The sequence below is a fragment of the Chelonus insularis genome, unplaced genomic scaffold (genome assembly GCF_013357705.1).
Source record: "Chelonus insularis isolate UGA/USDA-ARS -01 unplaced genomic scaffold, ASM1335770v1 contig_326_pilon, whole genome shotgun sequence".
NCBI lineage: Eukaryota > Metazoa > Arthropoda > Insecta > Hymenoptera > Braconidae > Chelonus > Chelonus insularis.
In genome coordinates this window covers 5,001-21,876 of record NW_023276496.1, presented here as the reverse complement: position 1 = coordinate 21,876, position 16,876 = coordinate 5,001, and the positions used below count along the sequence as shown (strand labels likewise).

Below are 16,876 nucleotides of genomic sequence, written 5' to 3'. Positions count from 1 at the left end.
AGTCCAGGGTTAGTTACGTGAAATGAGATCAGATCTTGTTTCATCTGTCACTCGATTTATTCAAGTATACACAGACATGAAAAAATATATGGTTTGATGGGGGTGTCATTTGATATGTACAGAGGAAAAGTGAAGGGCTTCCTACTAAGGTTTCTCACATTGCTTATAATAAGCATCACATATAATGTCATTTACAATTTCATTGATATAATTTTTAATCTAAAGCCTAAAAAAAATAAGCTCTGAAATACACGAAGACGATTAAAATGGTAATTATTATTTTTACTCTTAACAATCATAATCATCTAATATTGGATAAGATTCTGAATTGTTAGGATTCTTTGAGAAAAAATGTTGAATAAAGACAAAAAAGACTGTTCAGAGAGTAAAACTACTTTGACGATTTACTTTTAATCCACTTTAATTAATTAATCATTCTTAGTACTATTATTAGCTGCAGCAATGCAATTTGTAATATCCTTCAGCACGAAGTTCTAACCATTGTTCTTGATTGGGGACATACATCTCAGCAGGCATTCGTTCTAATCCTAAAGACGCTGGAGATTCATTATCACTTGCTCTTTTAGCTGTAAGAAAATTTTAATTAATTTATTTTAATTTTATAAATAACATTTAACTTACTTATTCGTTTTTTCATAGCAATCGCTTCTCCAGGATGTCGAAGAAGAAGTCGTCCTACTCCTTCACATCGTCGTAAGACTTCATTTTTTAATAAATGTTCTTTAACATTCTGCGAAATAATTGGACACTTGGTAACCCATTCACTCACAAATGCAAAATCTGTTAAAAGCTGATAAGCTCCTAACTCAGTGAATTTAAATCGATGGAGATAAATATAATCTAGCCATGCTTCACACATTAATTTTAATACCATGTTGGATATTTCATAGTCTTCAACTACTTCTAAAACTGGCAGTAAAACTTGATCTAAATATACTTGAACATATGAACTGGTAGTAATATTTGATACAATACTAGTTCTTCTCCAATAAGAAGATGGTGGAAAACACATGTGTAAATTGGCTAAACTAATTACTCGACATATTTTAGCTAAAGTATTAATGCATTTGCTTGAAGATTCCTAAAAAAATTTACTTAAGTTTTTTTTATCTAAATAGCTATTTTAAATAAATTTAAAAACTCAGAAATTCTTACTTTGAGCAATAAAATATTGGCATTGACCTCAGAAACAATTTTGGCTCTCATTTTTACGCAAACATAAACTTGAACGCTGATCATGTCGATATTTGGATATGGAATATGGTCAGCGAGTCTTAGGCGTGATAATTCAGTGATACAAATTTTAATATCTCCTTTTACTATAAGAAAAAAACTCTGTAGATCCCAAGTATGAGCAATTACTTTAGATTCATGTGTTGCCCATAATCTCATTGTATGAACAGAATGATCTAGTCGATGAAGAACTAATATTTGTTCAGAAAGTGGTAATTCCATCAATGGTGCCCCAGTGACCCATTCTCCACTCATTTCACATTCATTACTTAAACTCACAAGTAATTGGAAGACTTTGGAAAACATCTGACCAGTGTTTGTTATCTAAAATATATTAATTAAAGGTCATATTCATTATGATGAGATATTTAAGTGTGGTAATTTAAAAGCGGACTTCACCTCTGATGAACATGGTCTTGAAGAACATTTAAATGACGCAACATAAGCAAGCCTAAATAACTCGTCCCAGGATGTTGTTGTAATATGACATCCTAGTGTATCACATAAATTCTGAAGAGTTGGTTTTATATTCATTGGCACTGTAATAATTAAATTTAAGTACATTGATTCCATTATGTTTGTGAGAAAAAAATAATACAAACCATTGATAGAACTTTGCAAAAATAAATGCAACCAATCTCTAAGATAATGAGCTCTATGATTATGGTGGACAGCAATACTGTCTGATGACCACCAAAGTATTACATGGTCTAAAATCTCTGATATTGAAGCCCATACAGCTTGCTGATAGTAATCTGACACTTTAGCTAAGGTACTTTTTTTAATTTTAATTGATTCATTCTTATTTAAATTAGTATTATTAGATAAAAATAGTTGAGGACAAATGTCTTTTGCAATTTTTACAAATTTGTCTACTGGTTTTAATTGATTTTGAATTAAAGTTTCAAGATTTTCAACGTTCATTGCACTTATATCTTTTCGTGATCCTGATTTTGATCTCGCCATTGTATTTGGAGGACTTAAATTTTTTATTAACGCTCTGCAATAATTAATTATTCATCAAATGTAACATTATATTTCTATTGAAATAAGAATAAATGTAATATTACCGATAAATTTCAGCGCTAGAATTTTCATTAATGTCTAAATCAACAGATGCTGAAGATGTTATATTCTCATAATTATGAGGCCAATAATTTTTTAAAAGACATTCAATAAGTTCTTGACAATAATCTTCAGCTTTATTCTTAGCTAATGTTTGTAGAATACGTATTATTGACATATTTTTTAATGGTTCTAACATTAAAGGACAGTCATTTGAAAAAATATTTACTGAAGGATCTGCAATCTTAGCAAAGTCCAGATGAAGAGAATCATTATATGCTTTAACTAATCTGTTGATAAACAATACCATCATGATTATACCATTAATAATAATAAATAAAAATACATTCGATGTAATTTATAATTAATTTACTTGAATAATATGAATATTGATTGTTCATTGTCACAAGTCACCATTTGTTGAATCAAATTATAAGTTAATTTTGCAGTAACATTTAAAAGCTTCTTGATTGTTTCCATTAAATACTGCATTTTGTAATTATAAATACTTTTTATATTTTTCAAAGAAGATCGCGTAGCATCAATATTTTTATAATCTTCAATGATTTTTTCGAAATTATTTGGTAAATCATTCAGAAACTAAAAAAATATCATATCAATAGACTATTGAATACATTGTAAATATTTTTCTCAAAAAAAAAAATACCTCTAGATTAGAAATGTTGTTGGAACGCGAAACTTCTTCAGTCATTAAAGCAATGTTTTCTGCAAGATTTTTTGTTGTATTATGTAATACTATAATGTTTGTAAACCATGACTCGAGTTTCGAGTCAACAAAAGGTAACCACTTGACTATGTTAACACGATAAGAATTACTATCCATCATTTGTTACAAATATTTAATTATCATTATATTATCTACTAAAAGTGACAATAACGATCTGTTACTAATGTTGCCACGGAAACATGATTATTGAATATTTTGGCTTTAATAGTTGTATTAATTGAATTTTTCTCTCCAAGTAAAAAATTTTTAAATATATTTTATGATAAAATTGTACAAATATTAATAGGGTTCCAATTTTTTAATTAATATTTCAGTTGAAAATTAAATTACAACGGTCATTGAAAAAATTTTAATCACTTTATTATTCATATATTTAATTAAAAATAATAAATTATGCATAAAAATTAAATAATAATAATAAATAAATAAGATCAAAATTCATAACTGAGTTACACACTTTTTATATTTTTTGTTTTAAATGTAATTAACTGCTAAGTCATTATTATTATTATTATTATGATTTTTTTTATTCATTGTCGATACAGTTAACGATTATAAAATTTAAAGAAAAAATTGGAATAACAAATTAATGACACCTCTTTGGCACAGGTTAATGAGTAGTTATTAATAAAAAAATTATATACATTTTACTTTGACTACTGCCTCCATTATATTAGAAATTAACAGGCTGTATTTATAAGTATCGTTTAAAAATCATCTCAATATTTGATATTAATAATATTCTGTTATACAAATTAATTACATTATCTATTGAATATATTCGCAAATAATTTATTTATAAAAAATCTCTCTACTGAAAATATTATTACTATAAAAATTTTACAGACGTCATGGTAGTGTAAATAAATTTTATACTAAAATTCTTCTAAAAATAATCATTATTAAAATACTTGATGTGAAAATATATTCATATATAATATTAAAATGTTAAATTATAATATAGTTGAGACAAGACACTTCAATAAAGTATTTGTTTTAATTTGGTAGATTGACAAAACAAGTATAGACTAATTTTTAATGCGAAAAATTAAAGTAACTGTAAGTATTTAACATGATGGAACAATTTAAATAGTAATAAAAATATTAGTAATATTAATCATTAACAATCACTTAATCTTTTTCACTTTTAATGGCACAATTTATATTAAAAATTAATAATATAAATTAATATGCCCATTTTCTAAAAAATAAACTTGCAAAATCATATAACTAATGTGTACTAAAGTCAGTCTGGCGGTAACAAGTTAATTGAAAGATTGTGATTTGAATTTTTATTGAAATTCAAGTGATTCTTCTGGATCAATAACCGACTAACTTTAGGCTTTGGTGGTGGTGTTGGAGGCTTGACGGAGCTCTGAAAACTTTCATTAAGCGACAAGGATGATGCTACTTTAGCCTCTGAATTACTATTATTATTAATAATTGACTTAATAGCACTTGGTGAAAGCTGTGAATAATTACCATAACCACAATAATCAATCTCTCGCATTTTAATTGGTAAGGGGGGTGGTGTATCTTCTTCGGAAGCAGTGCTGTCAGTTGTCCCCACGCTATCTCGATTTATTTTCCCAGAATCTTTAGAATCACTTTGCTCATCATTCGAATTCCTGAGATAGTTTTGAGATTGTAACGACCATCGACTGCTAACACGTTTCTCTTTCTCAGCTTCTGATCTCAAAGGTCGCGATGGTGTCAATTCTTGCCTTAATTCAATCACTGGAGTCGTACAAAGGCTTATTGTTGATGAGACAATGGTTGAAGTTGGAGACTGTGGAGTTATTTCAATAGAATTAGTTGCAGTAGATGAAGTGTACCATTGGCTAGTGGATAAATCTTGTTTAATCATACTACTGGAATCACTCTTGCGGGAACTACGCCTCTTGGAATCCTTTTTTTTTGTCGTTCCACCCGATGCTCCTAAAGCCTTCTGGAGCGAAGCTGTTGATAAGATATGCGACCTTACAGAGCTGTTTGTCTCTGTGCTCATCACGCTTGTCTCCGAAAGTCGAGAATAATTATCATTCTTTTTATTTTGCTTTCTCATTGTTACAGTGCTCGTTAAAGTCTCAATCTGGAGATCACAAGTTCGTTTGCCATACTTCGCTTCAACTTGAGCACGCATAGATGCAAAACATTGTTCTAACCTTTGGTGGAATGGTGATAATTCAGGCGGAGCTCTTGATCGGTGAAGTTGCAAGCCAACTGCGAGTAATGGAATTTGTTCAGCAATTAAACTAGACAATTTCAATAAATCGGAGCTTGATTCTGGATGAGACTCTCTAAAAGAGGAGTTAAGAAAAGCTTTTTCGTAGTTATAAACTCCCCCCATTACCGCTGGATCCAAAATTCCACTCAATTTCATGCTCAATGGATTTAAAGGAAGAATAGGATCAGCTTGTTGAGTAATAATTAAATCCCTTAATGAGGCATTTGAAGCTTCCATTGTTTCTATTGCATTGCAAAGAGGGCTTACAAGATATGTTTCACTTGATATCACTGGAGACCATCGTAAAATTCCTGGTAACGTATTACTTGTTACCAAAACAGTTCTCTCTAACCATAAGGACGCAAAATCGTTTGTGTCATTGGTATTATCATTTTTACTAACATAACTATCATTAAGATTATTATTATCTCTATCAACATCATCGGTATTGTCATCTTCATCACCATGATCACCATTATTGTCATTAGCACTGTTACTACTACTACTATTACTATTTGTATTACTTCGAACATTATTATTTTTTCTATCATTAACGTTATCTTCAACGATTTCTCGTTCTGATTTAATAGAAAGCACTGAAGATGATGAGGATGACGTAGAAAATACTGATACACATGGCATTTTGGATTTTTTTGGTGCAGGCCTTGAAAAACGAAATCGAAGGACATCATTAACTCGATGATATCGCAATACGGCTTCGGCAGTAACTGGCTTTCCACTTAATCTATGTCGTTTTTCGTCCATTAATGGCTCTACTTTATTTATTTGTACGTATTGACAGTTAGATTCTAACATTTCCGGAGAAGGCGGTGATAATTTGTTCATTTGCACTGCATTCGACAATTGATTTAATATCCGTGAACAAAAATCACCAAGTCTTTCATACTCTTTTCCTCGATAAATAAATATTTTATTTTGAAGAAAAGGTAAATGGCCACGACCGTAATAAGCAACTCGAAAATATTCAGGTTCCGGTCTTAATTGTTTTACAATCGAGTCATAAAATTTGGCCATCCGCTTTAACAGAAATGATAATTGAAGATAGTCATACGTTACCTCTTCATATTGCTTAATTAATTCTTTGCAAACACTCAAAGCACATTCCCACATTTTTCCTTTATCAAAGTAACCAATAATATTGTTATATAGAGCTTCCTTTAATTCTCGATGAGTCTGACAAAGTGGATAACGGTTCGACCGTAACAAAGGCGGCAGCGGTTGATCACTCCAGTCTAGTAATTGACTGTGTAATTTTAATGTATAGGCGGCTTCCGTATAATTATCACACTCCAAATGTAATTCACAAAGCTTGTTTACGTATCTAATATACATCTCTTTCCGGTTAATTTCCGAATAAAATTCTAAAAGATTAACAGTACACATCATCCGATGCTCTTGAGACTCTGCATTAATAATATCTCGGTACTGTAACAACCGTTCCATTAATTTAGCTACAATATCAACGAATCTTAAGCCTTGTTCACGCATTGTAGCGTGATTTTCACAAAGCGATCCCATAACTTGCATCCAAAGCAAACGAAATTGTTCATCTCCTCTACCTCCTTCGATTAAAATATCTAATTGTGCAATCATTTCGTTTTCGTATTCGAGAAAATTGCCCTTTATATGTGCTGGATCACGTTTTGTATCTCCGTACCCTTCTACTAATCGAGAGCTGTAGAATTCACACTGCATCATGTCGAAGAAAATTGGAATGGTTGCCTTTCTCAATTCATTTTCTGGAATTAACGTCATTTCAAGAATTGGTCCCACTAAACTTGGAACAAAATATATTTTATTTTGGCCAAGATTGAACCACATTGAACGAATCTCGAAAGCCATTTCTCTGTGAAAATAAAAATTGTATCACTTATAATGTCTATAAAGAAATCTTAAGATGGAAATGAGAAAAATAATACCTTCTCATATCATTGTAACGTGATATTATGCGATTTCTTTTTGTCACTGTAAACATTTCTAACTGCAATGATGGTTGAGTCAGAAAAGCAATTGCACAATGGAAAAAATTTGACCATGCCTGCTGTTCGAAATCCGTAAAAAAGTAATCTCGTATCGTTCCAGAAAAAATTCTTAAAGATTTTAATATAACACTATTTTGAAGCATAATCATTTCGCTCCAATCTGATGCAAAAACACTTTTTGAGACTAAATCTTTAAAGACTAGTAAAATTTCCATTAAAAAATCTAGTAAGTCAAATCGAGTTCCAAAATGATTAGTATAAATTTCATAATGATGAGGTGACATTTGTCTAAATATTGCAAGCATCACAGATACTAAATGTCCAACCAATGGATTCTCTCGGTCCATTGATATTACTGTTTGAATGACTGTTCTCAGAGCAGTTAACATAATTTCTTTAATGTCTGAAATAGTTGGACCAGCATCCTTTCGGAAAGTTAATTCCAAAATATCTGATAAAATTTTCACACAGAGTTCCACCTGAAAGATATAAGAATTAATTTTAGAAATCAGTTTCACGTAATAAAGCGATGATATTTGTTATCATTCAAGGATAGTGATCTACAGCGTGCACTAATCTGTTATAATAAAAGTGAGAAATGTGTAAATTATTAATAAACACTAATGAAAAAAAACGTGGCACAAGGATAACTCATTCATCAGCATATTACCTCTTCGGAATAACCCCGATGTTGATTGAGTCGATGACGATTTTCACCAAGAAGCCTGGCTACTTTTGCCACACTTTTTCCAGGCGTACCTGACAGTCCCTTTATACGCCAATTACCAGAACCAAACCAAACGCAGCAAAATAATGTAAATAAAATAAAAACCAAAACAAAATTCACCTCTACCTTCCCACTACTAATGACAATCATCATAGAGTCATTTGAAAAATTAATTTTAAGAATTTTTCTTTTAATAACATGCAATAAAGTACCAAATAAATATCATATTACTCATATTGTTGTTAATCAAATATTATCAAAAAAAAATTCTTTTGAAAAGATTATCACTATTATACTGACTCTATATTGACACAAATTTCTACTAAAGTAATGAGAGAAGATAGAAATGATAATTTAATAAACCATAAAATAATAAATAAAAATAAACATAAAATTTGTATAAAATAAGAAATAAAAAGTGTGATAGCAAGTAAGCACATCTTTTTCACTAATAAAATCATGCACACACATATAAGCATTGTAAAAAAGTAAAATGAAGTAATAAAACTAATACAAAAATATACTTTTAATAGATAACTGAATGATGACTCACCTCTTCTTTAGCTTCTAGAAGATTACGAATAAGTAAAGTAATTTTTGGTAAAAGAATTGCTCTACAATCAACCCATAGAAATAATGGGCTATGAACAATATCATTGACAGTCATCATCTTCTGTTTAGTCAATCTCCCAGACGGTAATGTTGTTAATAAATCCGTCAGAATTAAGCTTAATTTTTTTCCACTATAAACTTGTAAGAGATGAGGTATTGTAGACGGAATGTATTTTAAACAGGCACCTTGAACTAGTAGAGTAGCGTCAGTTTCATGTTTCATCAAGTTGACAATTGATTTCAATAAATCTGTAAGCATTTCGCAAAAATCTTCTTCATCCGGATAGAGTTCCGTAAAAAGTAGTCTTGATTTCACAATAAATCGCATGCAGTATTGCAAACTTTTCATTGTCTTTAATAACACGTCTCTCTCTTGACCTTGGCAAACATTTGCATTATCAATACGTGTTTTTATAACAGTAATTAATTTTTTATAGGCCAATGTTGCAGAAAAACTTTCAGAAATGTATAAATCTAAAACTGGTTGAAAATGTTGATACTTTCTATCAGATACTAAACCGATTATATACAAAATACATTCGAACACCATATTGTCATATAAATAATTATCACTATTATTGATTAAAATGTTGAATAGCGCATCTAAAACATCTTGTAAAAATTTCACAACTTCTTCACCGTCGACCTTCATCAATGCATTGAGAGATTCTTCCAAATCAGTCGGCCTAGATGAACTGTTGAGTAACCCTAGTAAATCAACATTCTGTGTAAGTTTTGTAGAACAAACATTTGTTGCAATGAAAAATGTATCCTTTGATGCTAAGCTCAATGCTCCGAACGTTTGTTTCTTCTCTACATACGATTCATTTAATTCATTCCGTGTTGATGGTAATTTCAAATAAGTGATATCATTGTCTTCGTATTTTTTTTGGTCTAATTTGTATACAAGTAATTCGTGCTGTGTGTCTTGAAGAGTCGTTCCATTCTTTTGCATAAGTCTGACGTAGCTTAATGCAAAAGGTTTTTCCGACTTGTCTTTAGCCTCATTAGAACTTCGATGTTTGAATGTGAATTTTAAATGAGCCAATTTGAACTCTTCGATTGGAATTTCTATTTTGAATGTCTCACACCATCTTGGTTTATCTTCATGATAATAAATTACACTACGATATTCATCGATAAATCGAGCTCCACCACCAAGAGTGATAACACCAGGAATCGGTACACCATGTTCATTACACACTTTCACAGTAACTTGAACATTTTTATCAGTAGATTTCGAACCTTTACTAAATTCTCCTGATATCAAAGTTAAATATAAATCATTCCGTACATCTCCAGGTAAAATAACTTCAGGAAATCCCATTTTTCGTGATATTGCAACATTTCCTAACACCAGATGCGGGAATTCTTCACGAACCTTTAAATTATAATAGTAATTCATTATGAAGATTTTTTGTCTTTATTGATGTTTGTTAAATTAGTGAAAAAAATATTTACTTGTTTTGTATCTCCTCTAAGTAATTTTAAACTGGCCCACAGTCCTTGCCCTCCGACATGATTGCCACCATTCCCTCCACTATTTCTTTGCGTGTTAGTATCTTTTTGTGCCAAAATTCGCTTTAACGTTCCATCCAGACTTTCTTTCTCACAACATCTGGATTAAAATAAAAATAAACAAACAAAAAAACGGCTATGATTGAATGATTATCATGGTCATGAGAATGGTTTTTTGAACAAAAAAATTATAGACGATACCGTGGAAAATTTTACTCCACATAAAATAAAAATAAATCAGACAAAATGATAAATGAGAAGGTAATAAAAAATAAAAAAAGGTAATATCTTACTGTACAAAAGGAATAAAGTGATGATGTTCGACATCACCTTCCAATTTTCCAGTTATGTAAAGAGTTATATCCATTGCAGCTACCCCAAAAGGTCTTCGCATATTATCGAAATGACTTTTAACTTTAGGATTACTAGTCACAATGCTCGAACGCCGATGATCAAGCTCTTTTGCCTCCATGCCACCAATTCTTATAACATAACAAACTAAATAAACTTTTTCCCGTGTTAGATCTCTAGATCCAAGGTCAGTAAAAAGAACCCGTAAATTATGAAGTTGATCTATATCCCTAGCTAATCCTTCTTTGCTCCATGACACTACGTAATTTTCGGCTATGGCTTTTCCTTCCTTACTATCATATAAGGTTAATAATAATTCAACATCTTCAGTCATTTTGCATACAAAATTACGAACACTAACAAAAAACACATGGGAATAAACAGGCACTTGTGGTTTTATCGACTTCTTTTTTATGTCCGTTGTCGTTTTCTTTATCCTTTCGGAAGCTATTTGATGATGATAATATAACTGGATTGTACTTGTTTTTTCTGGGTCTAATATATTGCCATGATCATCTCTTACAACCATGTCTAAACCAAGTAACTGATTTCCGGCATCCACACGTGCCGTTGCTGATCGTTTGACATCTTTTAATTCGTCAACTGTTAGAGTACCACTTAGAATTTGACTTCGGTAATTTATTAATTCGAGTATTTGCTGTTGAATTGTTGAAAAATTTTCCGAATGTATCTGAAAAAAAAAATAAAAAACATTTGGAATACATTAGTAATATTTTTAAAAGAAAACTACATACTTTACTTCGTTCGCTTTAACGAATAATTGAATTAATGGACTGACTAATATTATGATACATTATACACGTAAAATAGTAATTCAATTAATAGTTAATGAATAACTATTTTTTCAATTACATACCACATATAAATGTTTCCAATGATGTCCCCATTCTCTCAATACACTGGTGATTTCATGCAATAATGCTTCTGAAGTTGCGGGCTGTGGCAAAATGTGTGCAAATGTCTTTGGAAAAATACCCTTTGTTCCTTTATGCTTATGCTGGCCATAATACCAATTATCAGATTCACTCAGTACTTTGACTACATCTCCAACCATCAAATATAAACAGTGTTGATCATTTTGCCAAAAGTTGTATATTGCTGGAATAAAATATATATGAATTCATTATTGTCTTGATGAAAAGGAACAATATATCAATTTTTTTATTCAAAAGTATTTTTTAAATTCTTTAAATGTTAGTCAAGAATGTTTCAAATGTTTTCAAGATCATTGGATATTTATATTTAAGTTCGAATATTATAAGAATATAAGGCACCACCCAGGATGTTGACGTCAAATATACATCATGATAAATCAGCTTTTATTATATTAATTATTTAACTCTTACCTACTACCCAATAGGGATTACATTTTTTCCACGTCATTTTGATTATTCAATTGTTGTTATCACGTACACTTCATAAGAGTAATACGTATATTTTTATTGTCATTCAGTATCATACTTGATTGTTAGAAAATAAAAAAAATCGAGAGAATCACGACAAAAATAAACTCCTACTCCAACAGAGAATATACATCCCATGATACATGTAGTCATACACTGACAAGAGGAAGAAAAGGAGAGGCTAATAGGAGGAGCTGATTTTGATCATGAAAAAAAGAAAACAGAGAGATGAGCAATTTCAACAATGACAGAATGGAAGTTAAGGCTGAGCTAAACTCCTGCGCTAAATTTCCCGAAGTTGACTTGAAGCCCTCGCGTAGTGCGGTGAAAGACTGAAGCTCGATATCAACTGAAATTGAGTAGGTAACAGAGGAATCGCTTGAAAATGATAATTTATAAGGATGTATTTAAAAAGGGGAGCCTCAAAATACGATTACGAGAAATTCGCAAGAATTTAGAGTAGCGATAGATACTCGGCGCCACGTCACCTGCACATTCTGCCCCTTATCCATCTTTTCCCCCTTGTCAAACCAGCGCGCTCTCGCGACTCATATTTACAGTGCCGAGTAACACGTATTACTCTATACTGAAAAGATCACGCGTGACGTTACGACGCAATGTTTAATTGCAAATATCTCGATAACTATTCAACATTACGGAATAATTTTCAATACACAATTAATAATGACTGTTAGCTTTCATTTAAATCCAAAATGAGATTTATTCTTCACTTAATCAATCGATTCTTATGTAACGCAATCATACCACATCGATTATTTACAATAAATAAGAGATTCTATTAATTGGCTGAAAAAGCGGATGGTTTCTAATCTCCGTCCATCAATTCTTTTAATTTATTACTGTTTATACCAGTCAAACAGTATTCACGTGGACAAATTTGCGAGAATAAGCTCGTATCGTAGCATAGATAGAAAAAAACCAATACATCCTATATCTTTTGTCAGACTTAATTTTTTTACCCTGGTGCACTGCAAATCCCAGGATTCCACAAACATGTTAAAATAACACACATAAAGCGTATTCAATGTAAAATGTCTATAAACAAACAATAAATTATTTGTAGACACTTTTTACACATTTCATAGTGTGTGAAAAATCTATAGTTTTTTTACGGCATTTAACATTGAAGAGGCTTAGCATGTTAAAAGTGTCTACAAGAATAACACACTTGGATTTGCAGTGTGAAAAAATTGGTATCACTTCGACTTCGCTCAACTTATCTCAAATCAACTTGCCTTGCTGTAATCATTGCTAAAAATGAAAAATAAATTTGAACAAACGTCTATATTCAAACTAATAGAATTTGTTATAAATAATCGAACTAGAGATCATCACGAAAAATTTAAATTGTTTTACCGTAAATACGAGCTTTAATTGAACTAAAGTTACCGACGAAAGAAAAGAAATTTTAAAAAAACATTTTTTGTTATCTATTGATCTTTCATGTAAAGTTAAGTTACCACGGTAATTCCGTGATATCTTAGGTTTTTAGTTTTTTTTTAAAATCAATATTATCTAATTTAATATAAAAACTTATTGAAAAAAGTGAGTGAAATCCGCCAAAAACAGATATCGTTCGATAGTTTATCAATATATGTTCTGTATATGAGTCAAGCAGTATTGATGTTATTTATTTATATAAAATTTAGGACTAGTTTAGACTTGTACAATTTTACGTACGTAGAAGAGCAAGTAAGTCTCAGTTCATTAGAGAAAGTCGTTGTAACTAGTGTTGCTTTATTTATGGAAATATTTTTTTTTGTAATTGTAATTTAAAATTATTTTTTGATAAATGAAAATGAATGGACAAAAAACTTCAATTTCAGTCGTTGGCGATGGAAATTGCTTGTTCAGATGTTTGTCTTATTTTATTTTTTTTCATATTAAAAATTTTTTAATATTGTTTTTATTCTCAGTTATTGTCAATGAAGATACAAAAAATGTATGCGTTAGTCCAAAACTAACAGCGTCAAAAGTGAAACTTTTTATGTAATTCAAAAACTGTCAATGAGTGTACAAAAAAATACATTGCAGCAAAGAAAAATTGACTGGAAATTATAATAAAAATCGAGAAAAATCTACAGACTATCCCAAATTAATTACTACGGAAGTTTTACTTGTACGTATATGTATATAGTTTTATGTATATGTAAATAATAGTACGTACAAGTAAAACTTCCGTAGTAATTAATTTGGGATAGTCTGTAGATTTTTCTCGATTTTTATTATAAATCATTTTTATTATAATTTCCAGTCAATTTTTCTTTGCTGCAATGTATTTTTTTGTACACTCATTGACAGTTTTTGAATTACATAAAAAGTTTCACTTTTGACGCTGTTAGTTTTAGACTGACGCATACATTTTTGTACGCAACTCTTTCTAGGCTTCACGCTACAAAGTTTAATTTTGGCTTGATCGTAAGAAAGTCTTGAAATTATAATTTATATTTGAATCAAAGTATCGTGAATATTGTTTAAATAGTTTTGATAAGAACATTGAAGGAAAGATTATAGCCTACGTTTGTTAATGTAAATTGTTTATAACAAATTAAATTGTTATGAACAATTGAAAACGGATCCTATGCAATATATTTGAGTTCTTCCAACGCGTAATTTTTTTTTCACTAAGATAAAGTTACAAACTGTGTAACATGAATAAAAATTTACTTTTGTTACTTATTAATCGGCTTAAATATTTTCAAAATCTCATGCTTCTATAAAATCTTAACAGTCACGCCAAGTTTTTGGTTGTTATGTTTATTGTGTCCCTAACCGTACTAAATTTATTTTCAAAATAAAAACCGAAGAAAAAAATTCATTTTAAATATTGTTAATATTTAGATTTAAATACTTGGACGAAGTCGCGGGAATTTGCTAGTAAATAAATGTTTTTTTTGTTCTGCATTATCATTCATAGTTTGTTTAACAAAATTGCCATAAAGATAAGTATATATATTATGAATGTAACGTAGTAGTAAGGTTTTCTTCCAACTATATTGTTGCGTAGTTGATACAGTGACGCTTGCTCGAGTGCGGAGTGGGGAGGAGTAATCGGTCGTCGTGCTGCGATCAGCTCTCTTACGCTGTACGTTACTAACGTGAAAGTAGTCGAGTTGAAACAGTTGAAAAGCAAAAACATCTGAAAACTACAAACAGATGAAAATCGCAAACAGTTGAGTGTCTTTTTAAACAGTTGAAAGTCGTATGAATATAATAATAGTTGAGCATAACAACAATATATACTAACGCAACATAGCCACGAGTCGATGTCGTAGACTGAATGACTCTTATGTGGTGAATCGTCGGAAGGCGTTTATAATTGTTATATGTATACTTTTAGTTGCATATAACTAAGAATAACAGAAATGTTATACTCACTTCAGTCCTAGTACGAATAGTAAAAGTTTTTTTACTACATATACGAAATATAACCAAGTCGCTAACAGTAATAGCTAGCGAGAGTAAATTTTTAATAAATTTAGAAAAAGAGAGTGTTTGAACTTTTCAGTTATACATTCATATCAATGAATGTTTTAATTTTTAAAGTATAAAAGTGTTGATGGAAACATCAGTTTTCACTTACAACACAAAATATGTGTCACATAGTAAGACGTCAATACAGTGTATTTGTTCTACTATGTTAACAACACATATTTTTGAGAACGAATGTGTGTGTATAAACACATTACAAAGTTCCCTGGTTGATCCTGCCAGTAGTGATATGCTTGTCTCAAAGATTAAGCCATGCATGTTTAAGTACATACCGAATTACGGTGAAACCGCGAATGGCTCATTAAATCAGTTATGGTTCCTTAGATTGTACCCACATTTACTTGGATAACTGTGGTAATTCTAGAGCTAATACATGCAAACTAGAGTTCCAACCAGAGATGGAAGGAACGCTTTTATTAGATCAAAACCAATCGGTGGTCTCGGCCATCGTTTACTTTGGTGACTCTGAATAACTTTTAGCTGATCGTATGGTCTCGTACCGACGACAAATCTTTCAAATGTCTGCCTTATCAACTGTCGATGGTAGGTTCTGCGCCTACCATGGTTGTAACGGGTAACGGGGAATCAGGGTTCGATTCCGGAGAGGGAGCCTGAGAAACGGCTACCACATCCAAGGAAGGCAGCAGGCGCGCAAATTACCCACTCCCGGCACGGGGAGGTAGTGACGAAAAATAACGATACGGGACTCATCCGAGGCCTCGTAATCGGAATGAGTACACTTTAAATCCTTTAACGAGGAACAATTGGAGGGCAAGTCTGGTGCCAGCAGCCGCGGTAATTCCAGCTCCAATAGCGTATATTAAAGTTGTTGCGGTTAAAAAGCTCGTAGTTGAATCTGTGTGCCACACTGTCGGTTCACCGCTCGCGGTGTAAACTGGCATGCTTGTGGGACGTCCTACCGGTGGATTTAGCTTTAGTGTAAAAACTAAAGCGGTCCAATAATCCTGTCGCGGTGCTCTTAATTGAGTGTCGAGATGGGCCGGTACGTTTACTTTGAACAAATTAGAGTGCTCAAAGCAGGCTTATTATCGCCTGAATACTGTGTGCATGGAATAATAGAATAGGATCTCGGTTCTATTTTGTTGGTTTTCGGAATTCCGAGATAATGATTAATAGGGACAGATGGGGGCATTCGTATTGCGACGTTAGAGGTGAAATTCTTGGATCGTCGCAAGACGAACAGAAGCGAAAGCATTTGCCAAAAATGTTTTCATTAATCAAGAACGAAAGTTAGAGGTTCGAAGGCGATCAGATACCGCCCTAGTTCTAACCATAAACGATGCCAGCTAGCGATCCGCCGAAGTTCCTCCGATGACTCGGCGGGCAGCTTCCGGGAAACCAAAGCTTTTGGGTTCCGGGGGAAGTATGGTTGCAAAGCTGAAACTTAAAGGAATTGACGGAAGGGCACCACCA

The 16,876-nt window shown here is 31.6% G+C and overlaps 2 protein-coding genes and 1 non-coding gene across 6 annotated transcripts in view; 1 reads left to right on the top strand and 2 right to left on the bottom strand.

Annotated features, from left to right (window-relative positions):
- Nucleotides 1-383: 383 nt before the first annotated feature.
- On the bottom strand, nt 384-3,163 carry LOC118066097 (uncharacterized). Its single transcript, XM_035081887.1, has 8 exons — nt 2,987-3,163; nt 2,693-2,919; nt 2,325-2,609; nt 1,857-2,254; nt 1,654-1,793; nt 1,177-1,578; nt 643-1,102; nt 384-587 (listed from the first exon to the last, which is right to left on the bottom strand). Exons 1-8 carry the CDS (start codon nt 3,161-3,163, stop codon nt 451-453), a joined length of 2,226 nt encoding a protein of 741 aa, XP_034937778.1. The 3' UTR covers nt 384-450.
- Nucleotides 3,164-4,047: 884 nt separating this feature from the next.
- mbc (myoblast city) lies at nt 4,048-12,111 on the bottom strand. 4 transcript variants are annotated; one of them, XM_035081675.1, is made up of 9 exons: nt 11,873-12,111; nt 11,383-11,624; nt 10,448-11,196; nt 10,098-10,254; nt 8,578-10,017; nt 7,968-8,066; nt 7,235-7,776; nt 4,937-7,161; nt 4,647-4,856 (listed from the first exon to the last, which is right to left on the bottom strand). In XM_035081675.1, the coding sequence occupies exons 1-9, from the start codon at nt 11,907-11,909 to the stop codon at nt 4,798-4,800; spliced, it is 5,550 nt and encodes a 1,849-aa protein (XP_034937566.1). In that variant the 5' UTR covers nt 11,910-12,111; the 3' UTR covers nt 4,647-4,797. The 4 variants fall into 4 exon arrangements, with proteins under 4 accessions (XP_034937563.1, XP_034937564.1, XP_034937565.1 ...); XM_035081672.1 differs by having other exon boundaries at nt 4,048-7,161; XM_035081673.1 differs by having other exon boundaries at nt 4,049-7,161; nt 10,098-10,251.
- Nucleotides 12,112-15,644: 3,533 nt separating this feature from the next.
- Nucleotides 15,645-16,876, top strand: part of LOC118066123 (small subunit ribosomal RNA) — a 1,912-nt gene continuing 680 nt past the window's right edge. Inside the window, exon 1 of the ribosomal RNA XR_004690218.1 lies at nt 15,645-16,876. This exon is cut by the window's right edge and continues 680 nt beyond it. This is a non-coding gene — a ribosomal RNA (small subunit ribosomal RNA).

Bases quoted from the DNA above. Each gene is read 5' to 3' on its own strand.
- mbc (XM_035081672.1), bottom strand. From the start codon at position 11,909: ATGACGTGGAAAAAATGTAATCCCTATTGGGTAGTAG. The intron at 11,625-11,872 runs GTAAGAGTTAAA...ATTTTATTCCAG, and splicing joins TAATCCCTATTGGGTAGTAG to CAATATACAACTTTTGGCAA. The intron at 11,197-11,382 runs GTATGTAATTGA...TTTTTTTTTCAG, and splicing joins ATTGGAAACATTTATATGTG to ATACATTCGGAAAATTTTTC.
- LOC118066097 (XM_035081887.1), bottom strand. From the start codon at position 3,163: ATGGATAGTAATTCTTATCGTGTTAACATAGTCAAGTGGTTACCTTTT. The intron at 2,255-2,324 runs GTAATATTACAT...TAATTATTGCAG, and splicing joins TCTAGCGCTGAAATTTATCG to AGCGTTAATAAAAAATTTAA. The intron at 588-642 runs GTAAGTTAAATG...ATTTTCTTACAG, and splicing joins TGCTATGAAAAAACGAATAA to CTAAAAGAGCAAGTGATAAT.